This window comes from Culex pipiens, chromosome 1, assembly GCF_016801865.2.
Source record: "Culex pipiens pallens isolate TS chromosome 1, TS_CPP_V2, whole genome shotgun sequence".
In the NCBI taxonomy this organism is placed as follows: Eukaryota; Metazoa; Arthropoda; class Insecta; order Diptera; family Culicidae; genus Culex; species Culex pipiens.
In genome coordinates, this window is record NC_068937.1 from 75,422,841 (window position 1) to 75,449,460 (window position 26,620).

The following is a 26,620-nucleotide window of genomic DNA, read 5'->3' on the forward strand; positions in this document are numbered from 1 at the left end:
CTGGAGCAACACGAGAAAAGGGCGGATGCTTGTTTTGACAGTTTGAACGTCGTCGGTTTGAACTATTTTGCTATTTCTCAAGCTTCAGGAAACTTTTTGCAAAATAGTTACAGCTGTACAAATGCTTCTGCGCCCTTTTCAAATGTTTCTACAGACTTTAATGTAAAAGATCGGACATTTCTAGATTAAATTTTCAAAACAACCTATCCCTCATGGGTTTCCTATGCAGATAGGGCCTTTTGAAAATTTAATCGAGATTTCTGTTATTTTAAAAAAATGTATTTTCAAAATAATAGAAACCACAAAATAACGAGTTTCTACTCGCACAAATATTACTATTTTTACTTTTGCTATTTTTTATGAAATGCTTAGGGCCAAAAAATTGTAACAACACACCGCGACAGAAGAAATAGCAACAGATAAACAAGATCCAACAATAGAGCTATCTAAGCCTGCTTCCACGTACACTAGCACACCATATGTTTTGCTGGCGAGTACAAAATTTAACCTCAATCTTTTTCGTGTACGTACACGCAATACATGCGCACGTAGATTACTCTATAGGAAAGATTTCAGGAGAAAACAATACACAGTAAATAACAGTTAGATTTGAATTCAGCCGGGACCGTGGTGTAGGTGTAAGCGTGGTTGCCTCTCACTCAGTCGGCCTGGGTTTGATCCCAGAAGGTCCCGGTGGCAAATTTTGAGACGAGATTTGTCTGATCACGCCTTCCGTCGGACAGGGAAGTAAATGTTGGCCCCGGTCTAACCTAGAGGTTAGGTCGTTAGCTCAGTCCAGGTGTAGGAGTCGTCTCCCTGGGTCCTGCCTCGGTGGAGTCGCTGGTAGGCAGTTGGACTCACAATCCAAGGGTCGTCAGTTCGAATCCCGGGGTGGATGGAAGCTAAGGTGTAAAAAGAGGTTTGCAATTGCCTCAACAATCAAGCCTTCGGACACCTAGTTTCGAGTAGGAATCTCGCAATCGAGAACGCCAAGGCAATGCTGTAGAGCGAATAATTTGATTTTTGATTTTTTGATTTGAATTCAAACTATAAAAAATAAATTTTTCGCTTAAACAAATGTTGATAGGCACACTATAAATGGTTAGGCGCTTATACTTACATCAAATCTAGCATCAAATTCTACGCAATGTACCACTACCACCTCTGGAACGGGTTCTGTTGTAGATTTAAGCTGTCCACTCGTCTGTGGTAGATTAGTAAACAAGAAGAAATGAGTAAACGCCCTTTAGCGTGTAGCTAAACTCCTGTCAGATATTTTCACTCTGCTGTTACCACTCTCGAATTAAACTTTGACAAACGCACACGCGGTTTTTATTTCTACAGCCCGCTCCACCTTTTACAAGTTCAAATGCGTAGCCGGAACAAGTTGCGAATGCCTGGCACGAACATTCAAAGCGTGTTCTAGCGTGTTGCTCGTACTGACTCAGAGCAAGGGTGAGATGTAGGTGTAAGGGCAGTGCGTGTTCGTCGGGATGTTCATAAGATCGGTCAAGGCCCATTCTTACACTGAAAATTGCGAATTGCGATATTGCATACACGTGAAAAACATAAAAAAAACTTCAGGTGTTTCGGATTTCTGGAACCGGTAGGTCACCTGGCCCTGAATTTAATATTTGCGGGCAAAATCTAGAAAAATATCTGTCGAATGCAACACAAAGCATCCTGAATGGTTCAAAGTTGGCGTCTCAAAAAGGTCTTTTTTCGGTTATAGCAGATTCCTGGTGGCCACAGTGACCAAAATCCGGTTATCCAAGTCGGTTTCGGAAAGGGAACATCGTTAGCTTTTATTTAAGACATCAACAAAAAGCAAACAAACCGGAAACGGATTTTCTCTCAGAAAATATATTTCGAATCAACTTCACGTTCTTTTCACGGAATCAGTATCTAACAAGTGTGATCAAATCAGACGTATACAGACGTTTTACATTGTTTTATGCGGTTTCTTGTGTGATGAAACACGCTGTCGGTTTCACTCGAGCAGTGATAAAAGTTTAACAATCAACAAAACGATAAAGTGGAATCTTAGCAGCAGCATATCACGGTTTGCGAGCAGCAGCATTCGCGTTGAACACAGTTTTACCGAGTCCGAGCCGTCGCTCTCGAAACCGCTTCAGCGCTTCCTGCCGTTTCTGCTCAATCTCTTCCTTAGTGCACTGCACCGGTCCCCCTTCCACGGCTCGGGTCTGTTCTCGCGTTTCCAAGCGCACCGGCTTTGGCGGGGCCGCAGCGTGTACAGATGCTGAAAGTAAAATTAAATCAGACGGGTTAGGTTGGCGTAATTTGATTCAAGCACCAACTCTTACCAGCACCGGAAGACGAATCGCTTTTGTGTGGATATGCGTCATAATTTGAACGCAATGCACTGTCCGGTTTGCGCGTGGTGGGATTGTTCTGGCTTGGCGAAGCGGGCAGAGACTTGTGCCGGGTTAATGTGCTGATTTTCTTCGAGCTGCCTGGCTCGGCTGTCTTTTGGTCGGGATCATTCAACTTTCCCTCGACCAGTTGAGAAGCTTCGATCAGACAAAAGTCAACTGAATCGTTCAACAAATCATTTACCGCAAAAGAATCGAGATCGTTGATGGTGCGGCTTTTAAAGAAACTCTTTCTCTTCACAGGTGTTGGGCCTTCATTGCCAGCTGCTGCGTCTGGAACGATTAGAGATTTGTTCTCTGCTGCTTGGCTAGCTTGCAACAAGAGGCTGTCGAATGCCGAATCGTTGAACGAATCGATCGCTGCCAGGCACGGAGAATCCGGTTGAACTTCTGCGGCAATAACTGTCGGGGCTACGACGCTATCATCTTCCATGTCTCCAAACGAATCAAACAGATCCGTTCCGTTTGGCGATTCCGGAGGAGGTTTAACTTCGGCTTGTTTGCTCTGACTTTCGTTGGCAGCTGCCAGCTGAATCTTTTTCAATTCCTCCTGAAACTTGTAGAAACCCACAAGCCGCCCGGTAGTTTTTTTGCGTAGATCCGGTTCCTTGGGTGGAAATATGTTGTTGCTGGCCAAAAGTGGTCTCGGTTTTGGCCGACACTCTTCCGGAATCGTGCGCTTTGGACTGTTCCATGCCCATGAAACTCCCGTAACAATATTACTGGTGTCCTGGGACATGGGGATCGGCGAATCATAATCGTTCATCACGGGAGAGCCATCGCTAAAGGTGCTGCTCCGCTTCCTGGAGTTAAACGGAGTTATGCATTCGGGAGTGACATCTGCGGAATTATCTCGGACCGGGGACTTTGGCGATTCTGGAATAAAATTAAGGTTCATTCAATCTCACGAACAGTTCCACAAAACCTTTATTCCTACCGGACTTTTTTACCAGAGACAAATTCAGACGATTTTTGCGGTTCCTGTTCATTTTGTAACAATTTTTAATCAGTCCACTAGCATAAAACTCTGAGCTCAACTGTCAAATTTCGAGCGCGATTTGTATTTTTCAACCAGGGGGTAGCGAAGAAGACGTCATCTTGGAAGTTCAGAAAACAAACACTGACAATCAGTATTATACATATTACTATTGTTACACGAAGTGTGTTATCCTGGTTGAACTCAAAAGTCCCATGCAAATGTGTAAAATCAATCTGGAAAATGTGTAATGCCGATTCTGAGTGTACGGGCGCACTGCTTTGTCGACCAAAAGAAAAAAAAGCAAAAAAAGGTAAACAGAAGAATCACTTTTTTCGATATGAATTTTCAGCCAATATTGGGATGGAATCTACAAGAATATAATAGAATTTGCCATTAGCAACACAATTCACGTGTTTTTTCAGGAAGTTATCGTTTCAATTGCGGAAAATTAGAAAATCAAAAACCCAAACAACCATTTGACAGCTAGTGCTTTTGTTGTGGGCTCTCATTTGACAACCGTGCTAATCTTCTAATGTCGACTGTTGTCAGTTTGCTTCACGCAAATTCCAGATCTGGGATGGGATAAACAGAGAGAAAAAAACCTATTGTCAAACTAAACCACTTTCAACATGGCCGCTTCTGTCAACCTAAACCAGTCCTTTCTTATGAGGAGAAAATGAGAAGTATTGTAATTTGAGTTGAAAAAAAAATCAAATAATTGTAAATTGCATTAATAGATTGATTAAAATATTTTCAATTGAAAGGCATTTATTTCTATCGTACACCGAATGTTGACTTATCAGCATTTTCATTTTAAAAAACTAACTTAATCCACCTATGTGGTTGGTGCTTTCCTCACTTTTTATCAAAATTTGGTGATATGATGAGTTTGGACACAAATTCCATCGATTTCACAATAAAAAACCCGATTTAATATCACCAGAGGTGAAACAGAGCCTTTCTTACAAAATGATGAAACTCCGAGAAATATATTGGTGCAATTATTTTTTCAAAAACATACATAATGATACCATCCAGTAAGAATTTTACCTAAAGCTTCGAATCTTTTAAGGCTAAACCTCAAATGCCATTTTTTTTAATTTCAGAAGTACATTATTTGTCGCAAGACATTTAAATTTAATTAAGAAAAACATATTGGATTGACATTATTAGAAAAAAAATAAAGGGTACTCAGTCTATAATGTTAGTCTATGATTAACTTAAAAAAATATGTATCGCTATTGCACTTTGTCGATCAATTATGAGAAGCCAGAAAAAACACTTTCACGCGCAGCGTAAAACGCGCAAGCGTAAAAGCGCTGGCGTTGAAAGTTCGACTTGACGACTTGTCGAGCTTTCGAGCGAGAACGAGCCGGGACTTCGAATTTGATGTTCAGTATATGATTTTGTATAAATCCAAAAATTTAATAGGAAAAAATAGGGTAAAAATAAGACGAAAAACACTAAAATCGCTATATCTCTGGAAATACATTTTGGAAAAGCTTCAAATTTTGGGCCCAAACAGTTTATGGCGCATGTTTTCGAATGGCTTTTTGTTTGAAACTGAATTCTTTAAATTTGATAGTGTTATCTGTAAAATAGTCCAAAAAATACCTCTAAAAATGGCTTTGACCACATTTACTGGTCGAAAATTGTGAATCGAAAAATAAAATGTTCGTCTCCGACCCCACGGCTACAGATCTGGCTTTTAAAAATTGTGGGTTTTACGAGCGGTTTTCCAATGATGGAAGACACAAATTTTTAAGAGCGGATACAGACATCGGCCATGTATTTCAGAAAAAGAGCTCTCAAAAATCAGACTTTGAGTTCCGGGTTTCGGGCCAAAATTCAATCGAAAGAGCGCATCTAAACCTTCAATTTAGTAATAGGATTTTTTCCTGGGACGAATCCTCGCCGTGCACGATTTTTTTTAGATTTCTGAAAAAAGCGTTTTTCCAAAAGCAAACCTTAAACCTTTCTTTTGTAAGAAAGGCAAAAATACACAAATGTCACTTAAGTGGTCATAACTTGAAACTGAGCGTTGCCAGATCTTCAAAAAACTCATTACCTAACCAACGATGGGTCGGATGATGGATCCGGACAAAGCTTAGGAATTAAAAAAAAAGTAAAAATATCACTTAAGTGGTCATATCTCGACACAAGGTTGCCAGATCATCAATGTTTTGGACTCATTGGAAAGGTCTTTTGATTACCTAACCAACTATGGATCGGATGATGGATCCGGACATAGTTTTCATGTAGATAAGTGAGATCCGGCATCAAAATTCCAGCACCTGATTCGCAACTCTGACACTTTTTTATACGTAACTTTTGAACTACTTATCGGATCTTCAAACAATTCAATAGTGCAGTATGGGGCACCAAAACGAATCGAATGCAACTTGTTTTACTCAAATCGGATCAGCCATTGGCGAGAAAACTTGGCAAGAATTTTGAGCACCAATGTGAATACGCACACACATACACACACACACACAGACATTTGTTCAGTTTTCGATTCTGAGTCGATAGATATACATGAATATAGGTCTACGAGCTGTTTTTCAAAAGTTCATTTTTCGAGCAGGATTATAGCCTTACCTCAGTGAGGAAGGCAAAACAATACATTTCATGAACTGACTATTCTTTTGCCCGTTTAAAACTATTGTTATTCCTTTTTGCGCGTTACATAGAAATGTCGTCTGGATTGAACAATATTAAACCTGTGCTTCCCATGAAATTAAAATGTGGCGTGAAGAAACAACATCGTAGAACTGGATTTAAAAAGCAAACAAAAATAATGGTCACAGTTCAGCCTATTTGATTTTTTCGCACTTTTTTATTTCAACACATTGCCACAAATTGAAAAACAAACTTTTTTGTTCTTTGAAGTGAATGAATTGGTACAAATTTGAATTTTTGCTAGCCATTTCTTTCGAATCTGGCAGCTTAGGGCGTGCGACCTATGAAATGTTAACTTTCTTTTGAGTAAAAATTGCCGTTGAATTCGACGTGCTCCACTTTGGAGAACTGGGAAAGATTTATTTACTTTCTTTGCGTAACGGGACAACGACAGGAGCAGATCTAAAAAAAATCTCCCCTCCCATTTAATGACTTGCACTGCCCATGTTCGCATAAATGTCCCATATGCAAAAACAGCAAGCTGAGAAAAACGCATTTGAAGTTTGTCCCATACATAAAGCTGTTAAGTTTTCACGAAAAAACTGGATTTCCTCCTGATTTCTAGAACAAAGTACTGGATGTTATAGGCTCTTTTGAAAGAGCACACAATTTTGAACCAAACTGCATCAATAACTCGAAATCGATGAAAATGCATATGGGACATTTATGCGATCAGGGGCAGTGCAGGCTTTTTAGGATTTTTTTTTTAGATTGAAGTAAGAAAACGCATTTAAATCGTATTGCATTTTTCACATCCAAATGAAAATTAAAAATCTTTCATATAAAAAACACATTAAAAATTGAAGAAGTGAACATTTTTTGACTCATCTTTGATTTGCCAACCATTTCAAGTAATTTGTATCCGGCAGCTCCTTATGAACGGATCCACCGTAAAACGATGGAACATAAACTCAGGATTCTCCACCCACGCCCAACCGCAAATTTTAACAGCCAAATTCAAAAAAAAAATCTGCGAGGAAAAACTAAACAACATTTCAACCAAAGAAAAAGTCATCCGCATGCTTGAGCACTGAGTTGAAAAACATCATCAAGAAAATTTGAATTGTCAAGCTATCTGAATCACAGATTGCTTGATATTTGTTTTCGAACACGAATTTTCTTACAAAAAACAGAAGAAGAATACAAACGTAAACACTCAAAAAGAAGACTTTATCCAGCCGTCCCGTCCCAGTTCCAGATAACACAGATCTGTGTTTAAAAATATCACAGTTTGTAGAACATGTTCTAGCTGTCAAAACTGTGTAGTTTTATAACACAGATCTGTGTAAAAAGTTACACAGATTTCCGATCAGCTTTCCTTTCAAATCTGGGTAAAAAAGGAAAAGCTAATATGGCGTCGCTCTTGCAGCAAACTTTTGTAAATTTTTCCTCGTGATCAAAATATTGGAAAACTAATAAAATACTTCAATGTTTTTAGACTTATCAACAAACTGATCATCATATGCACCGTAAACCCATGGGGAGCAGTGCTCGTATTTGAATTCAAGGTAATGTATCTCATAAATATTTGCTTGGTAATCCTAACCTAACTCAATTTTTATTCAAGTTGTCTCACACACACTGAATTCCTCCGACGTGGTGCTTTAACGGAACCTCGGAAGTCCAGAGCCCCGGAACTCGAGCCCGCGCTAACCATTTTCCCAGTTCCGGTTCCGAGCGGAGAGTTCCATAGACAGCACTAGTAAACGGACACTGTCAGCTTTTCCGGGCCGGGGTAGTACGCTGAGTGGTCAAATATTTAGTTTATGTTGTCTTATGTATAAAACCCAAAACAAAGATTAATAAATGATATTATATTTTTTACTTGTATTGGCCTGAAAAATCAAAATTAGATTCTGATTTTTTTTTTAATTTTTACCCGGATTCTGTGCAAAATTTTACCCAGAATCTGTGTAATATTTTACCCAGAATCTGTGTAAAATTTTACACAGATTTGACAGACAACGGTTGTACACAGTTCTGTGTACAAGGCTTTTACACAGATTCTGTGTATTCCAGGTTTTGAGCGATCTGTGTCAAATTTTACACAGATCTGTGTTATTTGGATTTTCGGTGTTTGGTCGGAATCAGCCATGCCAGATATACAGATAAATCTGTATTATACAGATTTTTGATCCCAAAAATCACAAAAATCTGTATAAACAGATTTTTTAAATATGATTTAATTTGAAAATTTCAATAATTTAGTAATTGAATTATGCTTTAATATGATTAAAAAGCTTAAATCTGTTGTGAAAAGTCTAAAAAAATCCTCTATTGCTTCGAATTTGACATGATACAGATAAAATACAGAATTATTTTTAAGAAAATACAGATTTCCCATAAAATAATTTGTCAACGTTGGTCGGAATAGGGTTTCCATTACAGATTGTCAAGGCAAAGGTGGACGATTAAATGAGGTGTGACACATCAAGGAGAATTAACTCATTTGTTGAACATTATTCGATTAACACATAAAAGATCGTCTTAAATACATATCTCGCTATCTTTTACAAAACGTTCTATCGAAAAATTAAAACATGGAGTTAAACTTTATTTTAAGCAGCTGTGAAGTTTACCATGACAGTTGCGAAAGTTTAACTCCATGTTACCAGCTCACATCTCTCTTTATACCTAACATTTCGATCGAGAAATAAAAAAAGGATATTGAGGGTGAGCGACGTTTCCTGGCTGGAAAGTGAAGTGCCTGAACGGGGAGTTCACGATTCTGGAAGCGCATCCGGAAGATTGGGTTGATGAGGCCCTCGGAACGGAATTCGATTTCGAGCACTTCATCCTCCTTCGAGAATGACACAGATTTTTTGGGATTGCCTCAAAAGGCTGAAACTCAAAAGGCAGAATCTCGGAAGGCCGAAATTCAAAAGGCCGAATTTTGTCTTTTGCCCAGAAGGCAGAACGTCTCAAGAGGCCGAATGTCTCGAAAGGCAGAATGATTATGGAATTCAGAATTTTGTTCATATTTTCATGATTTTCATTGATTATGATATTCAAAGATAAAGTAAACTTACAAACTGTGTTCTTTTATATAATTTTAAGCGAAATTAGTACATAATGAGTACATTCTGTTTATCTTTACCGATCATATTGCTACCATGCATACAAGTGAGTAGAGTAAAATGAATTAAAGCATTTCAAAAGTTTTTCAATCTTGTTGTTTATTGAGTTATGGTGACGATAACCGAAATTTCATCATTCGTCACCAAGTACTTAAATGAATTCAAATAATTACAATTAATTTTTTGTAACTTTTAATAAATTGAAACTTTTAAAATTTAGTTATCAGCAATGCTAGAAAGTTATGCCTTCTTTATTTCAAAACCAATGTTTATTACATAACTATAATTTATAAAAATAATAACAGCAAACCGCGCACTAAAAGGCGGAAACGCATTACAAACGAAGTCAGCCTTTTGGGATTCGGCCTTATGAGAATTCTGCCTTTCGAGTAATTCGGCCTTTTGAATTTCGGCCTTTCGGGATTCGGCCATTTGAGATTCGGCCTTTCGTAGGAGACCCGATTTTTTCGGCACGCTGTCCAGGGTTCATTCGGCTGGAGCTGCGCCATCGCGGGATGAGCATTTGTGGACGGTTATTTGTTAAAAGAGACGGAAGTAAGTGAAGTTGGCAAGCCACTGTACACATTCTCATTACTCACAGGTGTTGTAAACCGCCGGCACCGAGTGCAACATCCGCTCTGGCTACCTCCGATTATCCCGCTTCTCGACGTCCTCCTCTTCGTCGGCTCCTTCTCCTCACCGTGAAAATCACCTGTCTCGTACTTGTCCAAAAACCAGATGTTTATCTTCTTCAACGCAATCTCGTTGTTCACGCAACTCTTCGGCAGCATTATCTCCTTGATGATCTCGTTACAGTCCTCGCGGGAATTGACCTTCAATCACCAATCCCGGGCCACCACCACCGAATACAACCGGTGCGAATCCACATTCCTACCTCCCATCCTAAAAATACAAACAAAATCAATCACAAGCCCCACAAATTTACCCATTCCTGTCGTGGAACAGCTGCAGTTCCTGCAGGAAGCTCGCCTTGTCCTTTCTGAGCACTTCACCTCGTCCCGCACCCGCACCACCCTCCTTCGAAGGCGTTCCGCTGCTGCTGTTTGGCTCACGAAGGTTTTCGCGTCCGATTCCTGGCTGCTGCCTAGAATCACCAGCACCACCAAAGTGTTTGTTTACATTTGGAACTTAGTCGTACACGGTTACACGAGAACGTAAAAATAAAAGAAATTCTACAGTCGTATTAAAAGTTAAGACTTTTAAATCAGTTAGTAAGGAGATTTTCAAAACCTTTACCAGTAAAAGTTTTAATTTTTTAAACAAGAAAAAAACTTTCCCTCAAGCTAATTTTAGCAACTTCTTTAATCAAAAATAAGTTACTTTTGTCATTACGGTAATATTTTTTTGTGTGTAGGTAAAGCGTCAGTGCAAGTGTTCACATTTGACCAAAAGAACTTCGACCTGGTTGTGGAGAAGTTGAAGCGTAAAAACTTCAACGACCCCGTGCAGAAGACCGCTGTTAAGATCGCCTTGCAGGGGTACCAAGACCGCCCGACCTCCGTCCTCAAGGAGCACCTCTCGGGTGCCGGAATAACGCCGCGAGACATAAAAGTCCTCTCGCGGAAGACAACCGTCACAGGTACACACACTGTACCTGTTGTACTTCGAACGCGGACTAAGGCGTTGGACGGTTTTTGGGTAAACTGGCGTGTTCAGCCAGAGGCTGACTTCGAATTCCCTACGTTGTGTCTTCAATTGATCCAGGCGCGTAGAATCTTCCAAAGTAAAAGAATAAAACAACTCCAGACTTTTTGTTTGAAAAAGTCCTATAAGCTATTGTGTTTCATATGTTTATAGGACCTAATAAAAAAAAAGGCGAGAACTCGTTTGTGTGGCTGCTGAGCCAACCGTCTCGGACGGTGGTCAGAGCGCGAAGAGGCAGAATAAAAGTTTATTGTTCTCGATATGGGTATAGAAGTAAACATTCATGGGACGGACACAAATACCGTCTTGCACGAACATACTCCCGGACCAAAACGAACGTTTTTAATAAATAGACTAAACACTGACTAAATTCCTAATGCTAATATCACAGTACAGGTTCAGCTACGTCGTTTATGGTTGTCCCCTTCGCGGTGCTCTTCGCTGGTCGTCGTGGTGGTTGAAGAATGGAACATCGGGGAACCTTCTGCATCGCACAAGCTCTTCGGTTGACGTCCGGCCCGTCGGCTACGATTGCGGCGGGAACCATCCGGGACGCCGAGAAGTGTTGCAGAAGGGGTCCTCAGCCACGGCACTCGCTCTTCCGTTGACGATCGGGTTGCTGGCGATGTTTGCAGCTGAGACTACCCGGAACGCCGAGAAGTGCCTCTGAGGACGCCATTTTGTCGATGTCCACTGATTCCACGGCTCACCTGGATTGCGGATTCCTCAGAATCGTTTCCGTCACGGCACCAATGTTCAGCCAGAGGCTGACTTCGAATTCCCTACGTTGTATCTTCAATTGATCCAGGCGCGTAGAATCTTCCAAAGTAAAAGAATAAAACAACTCGTTTGTGTGGCTGCTGAGCCAACCGTCTCGGACGGTGGTCAGAGCGCGAAGAGGCAGAATAAAAGTTTATTGTTCTCGATATGGGTACAGAAGTAAACATTCATGGGACGGACACAAATACCGTCTTGCACGAACATGGCGGTTTTACTCCAAAAATCCGACGGACGCAGCGCAATGTCACCGTTGCCAGAAATTCGGCCACGGCTCGCGGAACTGCAACATCCAGCCCCGCTGCGTGGCCGTGAAGTGCGGTGAGTCACACCTCTCGGAGGTGTGCGCACTGCCACGAAAGGCGGACTTGGGGGAAAACGCAGAACAAACCAAGCCGCGCGTAAAGTGCGCGAACTGCGGCGGTAACCGTACCGGTAATTACCGCGGATGCGTCGCGCGCAAGTCCTACCTCGACGAGCAGGAAAAGAGGAAGAAGAAAGCAGTAGCGTCCCATCCTCCTCAACGAAGTACGAGTGCAGCCGTTCCTGCAGCTGGCCAGCGTACGGTTACAGCGGACAACCCAGCGTTCCCTTCTGGCTGGGGGGGGGATGGTTTGCCAGCGTGGTCGCGGGCGGTAGCGGCAATGCGGCCCAGCAAGAAGTCACTGGGGAAGATCTCTTTACCCTGCCGGAGTTCTCGGCTCTCGCGGGGGAGATGATGACGCGGTTTCGGAGCTGCCGTAACAAGGCGGAGCAATTTCTAGCCCTCGGGGAATCAATGATTAAGCACATCTATAAAGGATAAAAAACTGTGATCTAGTTTTAAGCTTTCTCTATTTCTATCCCCTTTTCCTAGCAAGTTTAGTAAGTTTTTTTTTCTTAATTTTTCTTACTCTTGGTAACACCTTTATTTACAAGCAATAACTGTTCCAAAGGGGCCTCGTGGCGCGGTGGTTAGCGGCTTCGGCTGCCGATCCCTAAGTTGCTATGGGGCGCGGGTTCGATTTCCGCCTTATCCTCCTGGCCTTCTATCGGATGGGGAAGTAAAACGTCGGTCCATTAGCGTAAAAGAGGTTTTGAGTGACTCACCACACATAACTTTCGGACGCCTAGAAATGAGCAGAAACTTGCAACAGAGACCACAAAAGACCCGGGGGTCGTTAAAGTGGATTGCTTTGCTTTTTTAACTGTTCCAAAATGGATTATGATGTAACACACAGCTGAAAGGAACTCCAAAACTCTGTTTTGTACCTCAAAAGAACTTATTGTATCTTGATTATTCACCAATAAAATCAAATTTGAATTAAATAAAAGATCAAGTTTTGTCGTGTGAAAACCTTGTGTTGTGCTTGTATTTATAGGACCTTTCCAATAAAAACTCTAAAAATGTTTTCGTGAAAACACTAACAACGATATTATTCGTAAAAGTAAACTTGACATTTCGTATACTTTTGAACGTTTAACAAAAATATTTTTAATTCCCAAATTCCAAATTTATCTAAATTATTTCTTGACAGTTTTTGTTAAATATATAAACATAAAAATTAAGAGATATTTTAAATAAAAGATTCATTTTTACAAACTTACCAGAACACCGACTTTGAAAACGCTAAGTTCCCAGAACTGTCACTTTTTAAATTTCAGCAAAGTCACAGAGCAAAATGAAGTTCGGTTCAGTGATCTCAAATTTGCGAAATAAAACCAAAACAAACCCGCATCTTAAAATTGACATCGCTGAACCGAACTTCATTTTGCTTGAACGAACTTAAAAATTGAGTTCCCCCAGTAAGCGTGTATACACGAAGATAAAAAACTGGCAGCCTTGCAAATTGCCAAATTGTCAAAACACAAATTCAAGTGACTGATGGTGATGATGTGTAAATGAAAAATCGAACAAAATTTTGCGCGATAACTCGCTATTTTCGAAGAAAAGAACCATCACGTTATTCCATAACCCGGCCGGAATAGCTGCCCAATCTGCGCCCAGATGAATTACAACGCCAACAGCGGGGCACGCCAGCGTAAGTTGGAAGGTTGTAGGTGACTTTTTTTTGTCTTCTATCTAAGCAAAAGCCGTGTGGAGTTTGTAGTGCCTGGCTGTTCCGTCTGGGAGAGACATCCCGAGTGGAAGCTAATATTGCGCAATTCTCACTAACTTGGACTTCGCACTAAATTATTGCTATCGATCGCACTATTGCGACTTGTCAAACTGGCTTGGGAAATTTTAATTTTCTCAAAAAATGATCAAAGCGAGCCGATGTTGCTCACCTGCCAATCGCAATTTTAAAGTGCGAATGTCCAGTTTGGTGGAAACTGCGACTGGAAATGTAAATAAACAACTGCTGGTTGCCTAGTTTTTGGAAATTTTGTTGTCAAAAGTGCGAGAGAAAAGTGCGAGCCAAATCCAAGTTACAGTGCAAGGATCAATACTTGTTGCTAAAGTTTGTTCCCCCTGTAGGCCTAAATAAAGGTAAATTTCACAATCACAGCCTCCTTGTGATAGGTAGGTACATACTCCTTTCAATCGGAAGTCCTGTTAGGATTATAATTTGTTTGGCTTTAGGAGAATATTTTTAATTCTGCTGAATTTTTTTTACATACACGGGCCTCAGGCTAACAAATGGCCCGCCTAAGTAAAATGCGGCAATAACCATAGATAAACCTACAAATTTATGAATTCAGTGTAGTAGGTTTATGCTTTGGGATGTTCCCTTCAATGTTGTATACATGGTTGATGAAAATTTTTAGCTTAAAACTATTTTTGAAAAACTTAAAAAAAAATGTCCACAGCTTTTCCAGGGGCAAAATCGAATCGAAAAAGGGCTCATTTTCTTGTGTCTAACGGCAAACCATGTAACAGGCCAGGTTTTGATGGATCTAGACTAAATCGACCCCGCTGAGTCCGAATATTGCGTTCACGAATCCGGATTCCTTAAGGGAAGCGAGATATTCAAGATGGCGACCAATATGGCGGCTATATAGAGAAGTCAACAATATCACAGTATGAAGATTGTCGACGTGTCAATTTTAACAAATTTCGGGCCGCTGAACCCGAATATGACCATGAAAATCGGTCACGGCGACCCAGGAGCGTGTTATCCAAGATGGCGTCCAATATGGAGAAGAGAAAATCTTCAAGTTTTTTTTTAAAATAACATGTAACAGGCTTGTGACCGATCAAATTTAACTAATTTGAGGTCGCTAAACCCGAATATGATCATGAAAATCGGTCACGGCGACCCAGAAGCATGTTATCCAAGATGGCGTCCAATATGGTTCAATATGTCATGATTAGGGGAAGGTGGGGCAAGACGACCAAATGGGGCAAGAGGAACAATCGCTCGTAAGGCCGTAATTTTTACAATTTTGTTTATTTTCAGTATGAGGAATTGTTGCTATCAATGCAATTAGCTGATTCTACTACCACATAACCGCCAAAACGACGTAAACGCCACGGGGCATAAGATTTAATGAAGTTTTTTTCAAAACCTTTGTTTTCATTTAATATTTGGAAAGTACAAAATAAGGCTTAGGGTTCGTTTTAAGGCTCATTTTATCAAAATGCTATTTTTCCTAGATCAGTAGTGTCCCTACAAATGACTTGCACCTATTATAAAGTATGATTTATCTTTTGGTTATTTTGTAGAGAGCTTTTAAAAAATCTTGTTCTGGTGGGGCAATTGAACCATATGGATTTTTAGTATGAAAAAAAAAACGAATTGCTGCAGCAACATATATTATTGTGAAAAAAATACATAAAAGTTCTTAAAAACTGATAAACAATTGTTTAAAAAAAATTTGTATGCAAAATAAAGTGATACTTTGAAAATTTACTGATTATCATCTAAGTAATTATTTTTTTCGTTAAAACGATCAAATTTTAAGTAAAATATTATTATTTAACCTAAAAATGAAAGAAACGTATCAAATACATTCTAATCTGATGTTTCAAAGTGATAGCAGTTCACTTGTTAGCAAATTAACATGTTGTTTCATGCATTGTTTCTCTTGCCCCAACGGGTTGTTCGTCTTGCCCCACTAGATGAGTAGAACGTACGAAAAATCAAAAAAATTAAAGTCAATTTTTTAACATTAAAAAACTGATTTTTTTTAAAACTTTTTCTACCAAAGTCTCAGTCAACCCCTGGAATAAGATGATTCTAAAAAATCCGACAGATTTTTTAACGTTTTTAATGGGTTATAACGAGCATTTCCTTAGCTTGTTACACTTGCCCCACTTTCCCCTACAAGATGTAACCTAGCCGGTGGCCTGTGGAAACGGCTCGTAAACCTTTGACCAGCCAGTGTCAGAGTCGAGACGGCTAAAAGAAAGGGGCGCGTAAATGTGGGAAAGGGAAGTAATTTGTGATTGTAGACGGTATTGTTTTGATTCGCAGTATGCTGAGTCAACTGCTGTGGGTGTACCTGAACATCGCAGAACGAGGTTTCTCGCCTTTCCATTTCAGCTACCACATATTTTCTGTTTGTTTTGTTTCACTGATTTTCTAACACGGCTTCTGTTTATTATCCTCCATTTGATTTGGATTTTACTTATTTGATTCTCTTACCTCTCAACGCTTTTCCACTCTATTTTACCAATTGATGCTGCTAGAATAAACTGTCTGCTTTCCTTTAATTTGGCAGCGATGTCAATTTTGTTTATCATGTGCTTTTTCTTTATGTATCTATTTGAATATTTTTTTGCTCATAAATTACTATTTTTCTTTTACTATTGATTCTTCAAATACAGTAGTATATTTCCTTCACTATCCATTGTTTTCAATTTTCACCTATTCCCAGTTAACTCAATCCAAATTCTGAAACGGAATCTAATTAGAATAGTATACAAATTCCGTATACAAACCGGTTGTTGCGTTTGAAACGGAATTTGTGTACGATTCTAATTAAATTCCGTTTCAGAATTCGGATTGATTTAACTGGGTTTCTTCAAACAAGTGAGGTTCGAGCCCTTACTCAATTTATGGAATGATCATAGAATTAACACAAATATTATTATTGTACTCTTGCTATGCTTAAGACCAAAAAAAATATCACAATACACCGCGACAGAAGAAATTGCAACCGATAAACAGGAAAGATTTCAGGAGAAAACAATACACAGTAAATAACAGTTAGATTTTGAATTCAAAGTATAAATAAAACAGTTTTTGCTTAAATAAATGTTGATAGGCACACTATAAATGGTTAGGCGCTTATACTTACATCAAACCCTACGCAATGTACCACCTCCGGAACGAGTTAAAATGCGTAACCGGAACAGGTGCGAATGCCTGGCACGAACACTCAAAGCGTATGAGATGTTGGTGTAAGGGCAGTGCGTGTTCATCGGTAACCTGGTGCATAATACGCAACTTTTGGTACCGTAAACTGGGGTGACTTTGATAGCCCGGGGTGACTTTGATATGATTTTCAAATGCCCGTGAGTATATAAGCATTAAGGGATAGCTTATTATCGAAAATATATGCATAAATGAGACTGTTACATTCGATGTATCAAAATTAGTGACCAAATCAAATTTCTATCAATGTCACCCCGGGCTATCAAAGTCACCCCAGTTTACAGAGTTGTTACGGACGGCGCGGATCGCGCGGATGGCGCGTTTCGCGCGGATCTGGCGCGGATTTGCTGGCAAATTTTGCTTAGGCGCGGATTTCGCGCGGATGGAAATTTTGAGAATTTTGAGAAATATTATCAGGAATTACGATAATTTGTTTTTTTTCTTTTGAGTGCAAGAATTTCATATTTTTTATTAATTGAATTTTCTTCTGAAAATTTTTGTTTGTATTTTCTTAGTACGAAACGTCGAAAAATTAAGATGAAGATTATGTAGAAATTATTTTTTATATGTTTCTGGTCATTTCTTAACATCTCCGGCTCTGAATTTTTAATTTCTTTTGAGTTTTGAGTAATGATTTTTAACCATATTTATTTTTAGTTTTATACTGGATTTATTAAATTTTTTATGTTGTAAATCAAATATTACAAACTTTTCCCGAAGATATAGACATTAGAATGTGTGTGGGTGCTTGTTCTGGTGAGCGCCAAATATGAGCTTGATGGAACGTAACAGAAGCTGGCCTCCACTCTCGAATTTTAGATGGAATTTAATCGTAGAAATATTTGTTTCTAAATTTGAACATTCTTGGCGAAAATAAAAAGATCAGAACATTCCAAATTCAAAGCTACAGAAATTCAAAAATTCGATTTTATTTTTCTTAATTTCTTAAATTCTTAATTTTTTAAGGGTGCACAGCAACCAAGGAAGTTGTTGTCTTCTTATTCCAAAATTGACAAACTTACGGACCCAATCCTGCAAGAACCTGATAATAAAAATAAGCAAATTTTGTTGTAAATCGCTTAGTAGACAGTACTTTAAGGGATGAATATAAAATTATATCGATAATTCCCGTAGTTTCAAAAATACTAAAATATCTGTAACAAAAATCTCGGTGCAAAAGTTCTGGTTGATGTGCACCGTTAAATTCTAAAATTCTAAAATTCTTAAGTTCTTAAATTCTTAAATTCTTAAATTCTTAAATTCTTAAATTCTTAAATTCTTAAATTCTTAAATTCTTAAATTCTTAAATTCTTAAATTCTTAAATCCTTAAATTCTTAAATTCTTAAATTCTTAAATTCTAAAATTCTAAAATTCTTAAATTCTTAAATTCTTTAATTCTTAAATTCTTAAATTCTTAAATTCTTAAATTCTTAAATTCTTTAATTCTTTAATTCTTTAATTCTTTAATTCTTAAATTCTTAAATTCTTAAATTCTTAAATTCTTATATTCTTGAATGCCACAATTTTTTAAGTCATATTTTTTGTTAGAGATTTTGAAATTATGAGAAGAAAATATTTTAATAATCGGAAATTAGATTTCTTTCGTAGTGAAATTTTAGCGAGGATTCTGGATTAAAAACTGTATAAAAATTCGTAGATTTTGAATTTTTGGACTTTCGAAATTTAAAATTTTATCATATTAAAATTTTAGATTTTGATTTATTTTTGAGCCTATATTTTTGAAGTTAAATTTTCAGGTTTTTAAATATTATATTTTCTATTTTGAAGATTTTTTTTCATTACCCTTGACTTGAGGTATTTTTAAAAATGGATTTATTGCTTTCATTCTTTTGGAGCCTTCAAGGCTAATATGCAGATCGGAAGGAAAGGGGTCAAGAAACAGCTTAGGTTGGTACAAATATTTTTAAAAGTTTTTGTCACCCCCCCCCCCCCCCCCTTCAAAATCCGCCTGAAAAATCAGGGGGCAAAAAAAATATTTTTACAATAAACTTCAAAATTTCAATGAAAATTCAAGTGCAACCAGCTGAAATCAAATTAAAATACATTCTCCTGTGTTTAAAATCATTTTTAGCATCTTTGGGTTTATTAAAAAATCTTAAGATTTTTTGAAAATTTTCGATGCAAAATCTTTTTTTTCGATACAATTTTTGTTTTTGTCAGATCTTAGATTTTTTGAAAACTAATGATTGCAAAACAACTGAACTAGTGTAAAATGCATTTTAAAACACTTTTTTCATTTAAATGTGAAGACTATGGCTTGTTATTTAAATTTTTATATTTTTTTATTTTTTGCCCCCCCCCCCCCTTGACCTCGGCCAGGGCCGAGGGACAAAAACTTTTTTAAATATTTGCATCGGCCTTAACGAACAGCAGGAGAGGGAGCGATTTCTTGGGGCTTTTCTTCACCCTCTCTGACTTGCTTGCGCTGCCGCTGCTGCCCATTTGATTTTTCTCTTGAGCGGTTCCTTCCGAAGTGCGTATACCGCTTTAAACATAAAACGAGTTTTTTTTATCAAATACTTTCTGTACAAGTTTTTCTTTATTAAAAAATAAAATTTCTTAAATGTTGGTCACGATATTTTTTTATATGGCGCGGATTTCGCGCCGTTTCGGATTTTAGGTCGGCGCGAATTTGGCGCGGATTTTTTTTCGACTCTCCCGTAACAACCCTGGTTTACGGTACCCTAAGATGTATAGGTCATCGCTGAAATTTTCAAGTTATCTCAGTTTTAGTGAAAAAAGTCGATTTATCCCCGTTTTCGTCATTTTCCCATTTCTGCGCGTGGCGCGTCGAAAACCCCAGTTTTTATTTTCAAAAAATCGTATCTCAGAGTATTGAAAACATAACTTCACAATTTTTGATATAGTGTGTGAAATTTTCCGAGGAATCCGATAAAAATATTTTCATATATAGGCTCTTCGGCCCCGAGACCTTCAAAACAGCATTTTATGTTTTCATACGACCTTTTCATATGTTAAGCTAGATTTTTGAAATTTCTACCATTTTTCCCAAATAGCCAAACTTTTACCGTATAGGACAGCTAAAATCGGATGAAATGGCGATATGATTTTTTAAAAAAAGTGGTTTTTGCGAAAAACGACGAAAATTGCCATTTTTTTGGACCACCCTAACACGGCGTAGGTCACCCTGATGGCCAAACAAAAAAAATACGGGTCTAATGGATTCGGCCAAGGAACCTCCAGAAAAATTTTGAGCCCGATCGGAGAACTTTTTTTTCGAATCATGCTGTTTTCGTGGAGAATTGCTGTATATATATATATTTTGTTCAATAAACTATTGGGTCGAATTGAAAGTCTCATACAACAAATTTGACCGAGCCACGTAGCCCAGTGGTAACGCTTCCGCTTCGTAAACGGTAGATCGGGTTCCAAATCCCGGCTCGGACCAGCACAACTGGTAATCTTTTCTCTTCTGGATTCGATTGCTTAGTAAAGGAAAGGTAGTGTATCGTCACAAACTGGACCTTATCAAGACACCCTATGGAATGTTAACATTAACCAGTCTTCCCAAAACGCACGCACGCCGTACACGCCGTACAAGTTTTCAGTGCAGATGAACCTCAAACACACCAGGCTACCATGTTCGAGTTCTCCCCGTACGGCGCACTTAAGTTTACACGCGGTGTAAACACGGGGTGCACACCTCGGGTACAACGCCGTGCGAGCGAAGGGCGTATAAAGAGACGAAACAAATGACTGCTTCTCATTCTCTCTGTGGCAAACACTGTAGTGTGACTGCAGCGGAGAATGAAACACCACTTTACAGCAGAAGGAGCGTGAGGGAACTATTTTTGTCTCTTTTCTGCGTCGTCAGCCTGCACGGGGTTTGTACCCGAGGTGCAAGGTTCGGTTTAAACTTGAGGTTCGTGTACGGGTACAGGCTGTACACGGCAGAGTTTAGGTTTGCTTTTACGCGTGAACACGCGGTGCTGGTTTTTGACCGAGTACAGAAAACAGAGAACGCGGTTGAACGCGGTGCACGGGGATCACTGACATTAACCTTAACATGTTGACATCATGTTGATTAGTAAACTGTCACAGAATCCGCTTTGTAAATACCGGCACCGATACTCTTCACGGGAACAGGGACAACAAATTTCTGACAAAATGTTGACTCAGATGATGCGTAAGCAGAGGAACAACATCTAACTTCATCGTTCAATTACAGCTAATAAAAAGCATTTTCAACTAAGATCGAAGGATAAATAGCTCAATGGGAAGTGAGCAAGCAAGTTTTTACCAACAGTTTTACTAAATAAGTTGTTTAAATAGTGAAAATTAGCAAATTAGATGGAGTTAGGAGCGAGTGCTTAACCTGCCAAACATACAAAAATTTCCCCTATTCTCTGCTTTGTCCAGGTTTTTTGGAGTGGCACCACATTAATTGATAATAATGATATCCTGTGACTCATCGAAAGGAGTAAATTCTCTTATGGCTTTTCAACCTGTTGATTTAAGAATGCTCCCACTAACTATAATAATCAAATACCCCTAACCAAGTGTTGAAACTGTAACGTCATTTGTAAGTTTGATTAGTTTGAATAATTTTAGCTTATTCCGTTTATTTCTTACCAAATCCACATCTTAACCGTCTCATAAAATCAATCTTTTCCAGCTTCCAACGGCGGTCCCAAGAAACCCAAACGCGTCAGCGATGTGAACGCCATGGGAACTCCGGCGCCGATGGCCCAGTTCAACACGTTTGACCAAGCCGCCGCCGCCGCCGCTGCACCGCCAATGGCGACCAACATGGGCTACGGAGCTCCCAACCCCGCAGTTAACCAGTTTGACGCGTACGGTCAAGCGTACGGAAATCAGTACGGAAACTATCCGAACCTGCCACAGCAACAACCGCCGCAGCAGCAGCTACCGGCCCAGATGAACATGCCACAACAGGCGCCGAACGCGGGTGGGCCGCAGTCTGGAGGTGTCCCGGGAATGCCCGGATATCCGGGACAGTTTGCCATGTTTCAGCAGCCCATCGTGCAAGATATGGCGCTGCAGTACGGCCAAAAGTTGGCCGATCAGGGAAAAGAATTGGTGCACTCACAGTTTGAAAAGTACATCCCGGTGACGAAACTAAAGTACTACTTTGCCGTCGACAACAAATATGTTGTCAACAAGTTGAGGCTGATATTCTTCCCGTTTACTCAAACTGTAAGTTTTTTTTTTGCTTGAATCTTCTTAAGGCATAACTCAAATAAAATGGTACCCTTCCCTGCAGGACTGGTCCCTTAAGTACGATCATGACAATCCAGTTCAGCCGCGCTATGACATTAATGCTCCAGATCTGTACATACCAACGATGGCTTACATTACTTACGTCGTTCTTGCTGGGATTGTTCTCGGTAAGTACCTAGCGCACGGGTCGACACTATCGCTACCGTCAAACGTTCAATACTTCAGCAAAGTGACCGAAGTGGTGGCTCAAAATCTTGGAAACTTGGGAACGTTACTACACTCTACATAACATCCGGCATCCGCCGGAATCTGTTATCTAACGGATTTTAACTATACATACACATTATCTGCTTGCTTTACAGGATTCCAAAACCGTTTCTCTCCCGAGCAACTTGGCATCCAGGCGTCGAGCGCGCTGGCTTACAGCATCTTTGAGCTGGTCGTATACAATTTGACGCTTTATATTGCCAACATACCGACCTCCCTGAAAACACTGGACCTGCTGGCGCTGAGCGGCTACAAGTACGCGTCGATTGTTTCCATCTTGCTGTGCAGTATTTTCCTCCGGAAGGCCGGTTACTACCTCGGCTGGCTCTATGCAAGTGCTGCGCTGGCGTTCTTCTTGGTAAGTACACAAACTTCAGCTTTAAACGCTTCAGATTCTGTTACAAACAAATTTACCTCGTAAATAGTTGCGCACGTTGAAAGCCAAGGTGTTGTCAGAATCCGGTCAGACCCAAGACGCCCCCAGCTACGATCCGTACAGACAGCAGCAACAACAGTTTGAACATACTGTGGGTCGCAAAAGGAAGTTGTACTTTTTGTTTCTGGTAACAGGATTGCAGCCGCTGCTGGCATTTTGGCTATCGATGCATTTAATTCCGAACGATGCGGTAACGGCTGCTGCATAATTTGAAAAACTTCTTTTCTTTGTCCATATATTATTTTGATATTTGATTACACAGACGTTTTTGCCACATATGGTTAGTTTTCAGTTTATTAAACATCATTTAATATGACTGAAAACTAACGCTATCAGGTAAAATTGTTTAAAAATGAAATTAATTTTGTGTAACTCGATAGAAGTTTTCCCCGGAAATTAAATAGTTGCTTTCATGAAGTGCAAAGTTAATTTTTTGAAGCAATATCACGGCCCTAACCTTAACAAAGTATGACAATTTCCCACCTTTTTCAAGCAGTATACGCAAGTAGGGGCAGAACGGACCACCCTTGGTTTTCGAGTTAGACTGTAGGTTTTTGCACTTAACTCTGGAGGACATGGGGAACCAGATTTGGGAGGGTCGGAAGTGTCGCAAACAAGCAAAAACACAAACATTTATTTGCACCAATTCTATTTAACTCTACTACGACTTGACATCCGACCGGTTCGGCTGCTTGCTTGATTTGTTCCGACGCGCAAACTGCCGTTCTACGCATAATTGTCCCATGTCAGTTTTGGGCGATTTTGACTTTATGACATTTTTAAGTTTAGTTTGATGTGTACTTTAAGAAAAACACATAAAATCTGGTACTTTGTTCGAAAAATCATGAAAAACAACACCAAGTCTGTTTGTCCCATCGTTAAACTTCTACGCATAATTGTCCCACAAAGTATTTTCTTACACGGAATCATTAGTTTTACTAAGTATTATGTCTTGTTTACCTTTTGTATAGCAAGAGAATCACAAATAAGGGTGATCAACTGCTAACTGGGGCGATTAGGGACACATAGGGCGAATATAGACCCACGGGACAATTATGCGTAGAAACACAAAAATCGGTCGAAAAATTTCAATCGCGTTTTTCTCAGTTGCACTTTTTCGAACATGGGACAATTATGCGTAGAACGGCAGCTAACTTCTCGTCGTCTCGTACCCCACATAAACTCAGTGCGGACGTTACGCATCGGCGGCCGTTACTGATCGTGTGGTCCGCCCTAGAACCGCCTTGGCGTGCCATGGGCGCATCGCCTGGGCGGTTCAAAATGATCGCTGAAATGTTTCAATATCGTTCGCCCCTCAATCGCCGCGGCGAGCCAAAGACTGATTGCCGTGGCGGTTTGCATATGAAGGAATTTATTTCGAATTTGCAGGGTGGCCACTCAAGTCGGGAAATCGGGAAAGTCGGGAAAAAGTCGGGAATTCGCCAAAATCTGCCAAAAATCGGGAAAAAGTCGGGAATTTATGATTTTTTGTCAAAAAGTCGGGAAAAGTCGGGAATTCTGAGCATACTTGTTTGAAAATTATGTTTTAACTCTTGAATAATTTTGTAATATTTTGTACAATTTTCAAATTGAATTCACTCATTTCTGCTTTAGTAACTTACTTTAAATTTAAGGTTCTTTTCACTATTTCAATATATTTGAGTAAGCTGTTTAAGACATTCAAAATCTTAATGAATATTGGAGTCTTTGACACAGATTTTCATAATATTTTTTATGAATCAAATGATCGCTATTAAAAACAAGAGGTAAAGTTAATGAAAAACTCATATAAAAATAGAGCCTAATGGCCAGCTTAAAATTATGATTCTATTTAATTTTGTCACATAATTGAAAATTAAACAGATTCCAACTTGAGTTTGGCAATGGTTTTTTTTTGGTAAATATTTTTAATTGTTTAACTAAATTCAATAAGTAATTTAAAATATGTTTTTTTAAATGCTGCCCTTGAACTTTTTTTTGTGAGTATGGGTAAATTACCTACCATAGATAAAGCTTGATTTTCAATTTTCGGAAAACTCAAATATAGAATAAAATCCAAAATTGAAAAACTTTTTTACGTTTTGAAAACATAAAGAAAATATTGAAATTGCAAAAAAATAATCCAAGAAATTTTGAGTTATTGCAAAATTGTCTCTTCAAACATTTTGCTTAAAATAAGTGGAAAAACATAAAATCATATCAAACTGAATTTTCATTGAAAAAAAAAACAGTTAAATACTGACCACTAGATAAATTAACATTGATTAAAAAATTCAATATCAAAAATTACAAAATTAATAAGGAAACTTGGCAAAAACATTTTTTTCCTTGACATTTTTTTTCTAAATCCTTTGAATAAATGATAACAGCAATTATGTTTTAATCATTCTTTGATTTAAAATGATGATGAAGTTTAAAAAAAATAGGAACGATATTTTAAGTTCAGTTATCTTTAACTTTTTGTCATTTCCAGTTGAAACGAAGTATCAAAAACTATACGTTTGCCAATTTAAAAAATAACATGGAAGTTATAAGTATTTGTTTAACTTCAGATTATTTTTTCAAAGACTAATTGTTTTTGTTTCTACTCTGAATCATGATAATGAAATTCCATTTTTGAAGTTTTTTTTATTTGTTGTTTAGTTTCTGTATTTACAAAAAATGCCTATACTTGATTTTTTTTTAAATTCATTGAGATTTTTTTTCTGTGGTTAATATTGACTTTTCTTATAGAAAGTTTTTTGTTTGATATCATTCTTTAGATAAGAAATGCCTATTATTTGAGCATTCTGGAAAAGTCTGGAAAAAAGTCGGGAAAAAGTCGGGAATTTGAAAATGGAATTTGAGTGGTCACCCTGAATTTGACATTTCAGTCAGTTTTCAACGAGCTTCGGTGGGTGTTGTTATTTAATCGGCGGCTGCTGATTTTCGTTGTTAAGTTTGTGTTGGGAGAAGTGTTGTGTTGTTTAGATTGTTTACTTATGTAAACAAACAGTTGAAAGTGCGTTTGAAATAGTGATTGAAGGTTGTTTTGCAAGAATAATCGTTATTGTTGGTGTAATTTATGTGACACCCCTTATAAATATTGTTGGCAGATGTGCAAACATTTGGAATACTTAGAATTTGATATGTTTCATTGTTGTTATGATTTGATTTGTTCTTTTTTGTATGTTTGTATGGAAATTTGGTGTACATTTTGGTAAAAAGTATATCTTTTCCAGGGAAACCTCTTGAAGAGTATCGAGGTGGCATTTACAAAGCGGATTTTGTGCCAATGTTTACTCAATTAATGTTAATGTTTTTTTGTGTGAATGTTAACACTCCAAAGGTTGCGGGTTCAGTGCCAGCAGTGGAGGCAATTAGTGCTGCAGCAGCGATTTTTGTCTTTCTTTTGTTTGACGTTTTTTAGGTGTGCATGATGCAGGACGTGGGTAGGAAGTAATTTCAATTATTTTCAATTATCAGTTCAGCGGCAACAATATCATTTGAAATTGTGTTTAATTTTTTTACAGCTTTCTGGATCATTTATAAATGAACTGCTTATATGTATTTATCTATTCTTCATTTGATTTATTTGAATGTTTATATCATTCCTATTCCTTGTCCTTTTTTCTACCATTCCTCCATACCATATATGACCAAATTTCATGAACTAACGACAGTTACTGAAGTAGCAATAGGAACCATCTGAAGAATTTGTCTTTATAATATAATTATCTTTCTTCCAGCTTCCGGGAATCTTCTTCAATTTTAATGCCTACTTTTATCTATTCACTAGATGATTTATTTAAGGCTATCGGGCAGCAAATCCAATTTTTTG

At 38.5% G+C, this 26,620-nt stretch overlaps 2 protein-coding genes and 2 long non-coding RNA genes across 7 annotated transcripts; 2 read left to right on the plus strand and 2 right to left on the minus strand.

Annotated features, from left to right (window-relative positions):
* Positions 1-1,841: 1,841 nt before the first annotated feature.
* On the minus strand, positions 1,842-3,758 carry LOC120431914 (uncharacterized). Its single transcript, XM_039597047.2, has 3 exons — positions 3,331-3,758; positions 2,325-3,269; positions 1,842-2,260 (listed from the first exon to the last, which is right to left on the minus strand). The coding sequence occupies exons 1-3, from the start codon at positions 3,380-3,382 to the stop codon at positions 2,058-2,060; spliced, it is 1,200 nt and encodes a 399-aa protein (XP_039452981.1). The 5' UTR covers positions 3,383-3,758; the 3' UTR covers positions 1,842-2,057.
* A 2,756-nt stretch (positions 3,759-6,514) lies between these two features.
* LOC120431911 (uncharacterized) lies at positions 6,515-7,881 on the plus strand. Its single transcript, XR_005607975.2, has 3 exons — positions 6,515-7,432; positions 7,493-7,562; positions 7,622-7,881. It is a non-coding gene; the product is annotated as an uncharacterized LOC120431911 (long non-coding RNA).
* Positions 7,882-7,968: 87 nt separating this feature from the next.
* On the minus strand, positions 7,969-10,302 carry LOC120431912 (uncharacterized). The gene is made up of 3 exons (XR_005607977.2): positions 10,145-10,302; positions 9,731-10,034; positions 7,969-9,631 (listed from the first exon to the last, which is right to left on the minus strand). It is a non-coding gene; the product is annotated as an uncharacterized LOC120431912 (long non-coding RNA).
* Positions 10,303-13,398: 3,096 nt separating this feature from the next.
* LOC120431913 (protein YIF1B) lies at positions 13,399-23,217 on the plus strand. Of its 4 annotated transcripts, XM_052707071.1 has the most exons (6): positions 13,399-13,609; positions 21,532-21,672; positions 21,706-22,073; positions 22,141-22,264; positions 22,460-22,722; positions 22,790-23,217. In XM_052707071.1, exons 1-6 carry the CDS (start codon positions 13,561-13,563, stop codon positions 23,006-23,008), a joined length of 1,164 nt encoding a protein of 387 aa, XP_052563031.1. In that variant the 5' UTR covers positions 13,399-13,560; the 3' UTR covers positions 23,009-23,217. The 4 variants fall into 4 exon arrangements, with proteins under 4 accessions (XP_052563031.1, XP_039452977.1, XP_039452978.1 ...); XM_039597043.2 differs by having other exon boundaries at positions 13,400-13,609; positions 21,532-22,073; XM_039597044.2 differs by having other exon boundaries at positions 13,400-13,606; positions 21,532-22,073.
* The last annotated feature ends 3,403 nt before the right edge of the window (positions 23,218-26,620 follow it).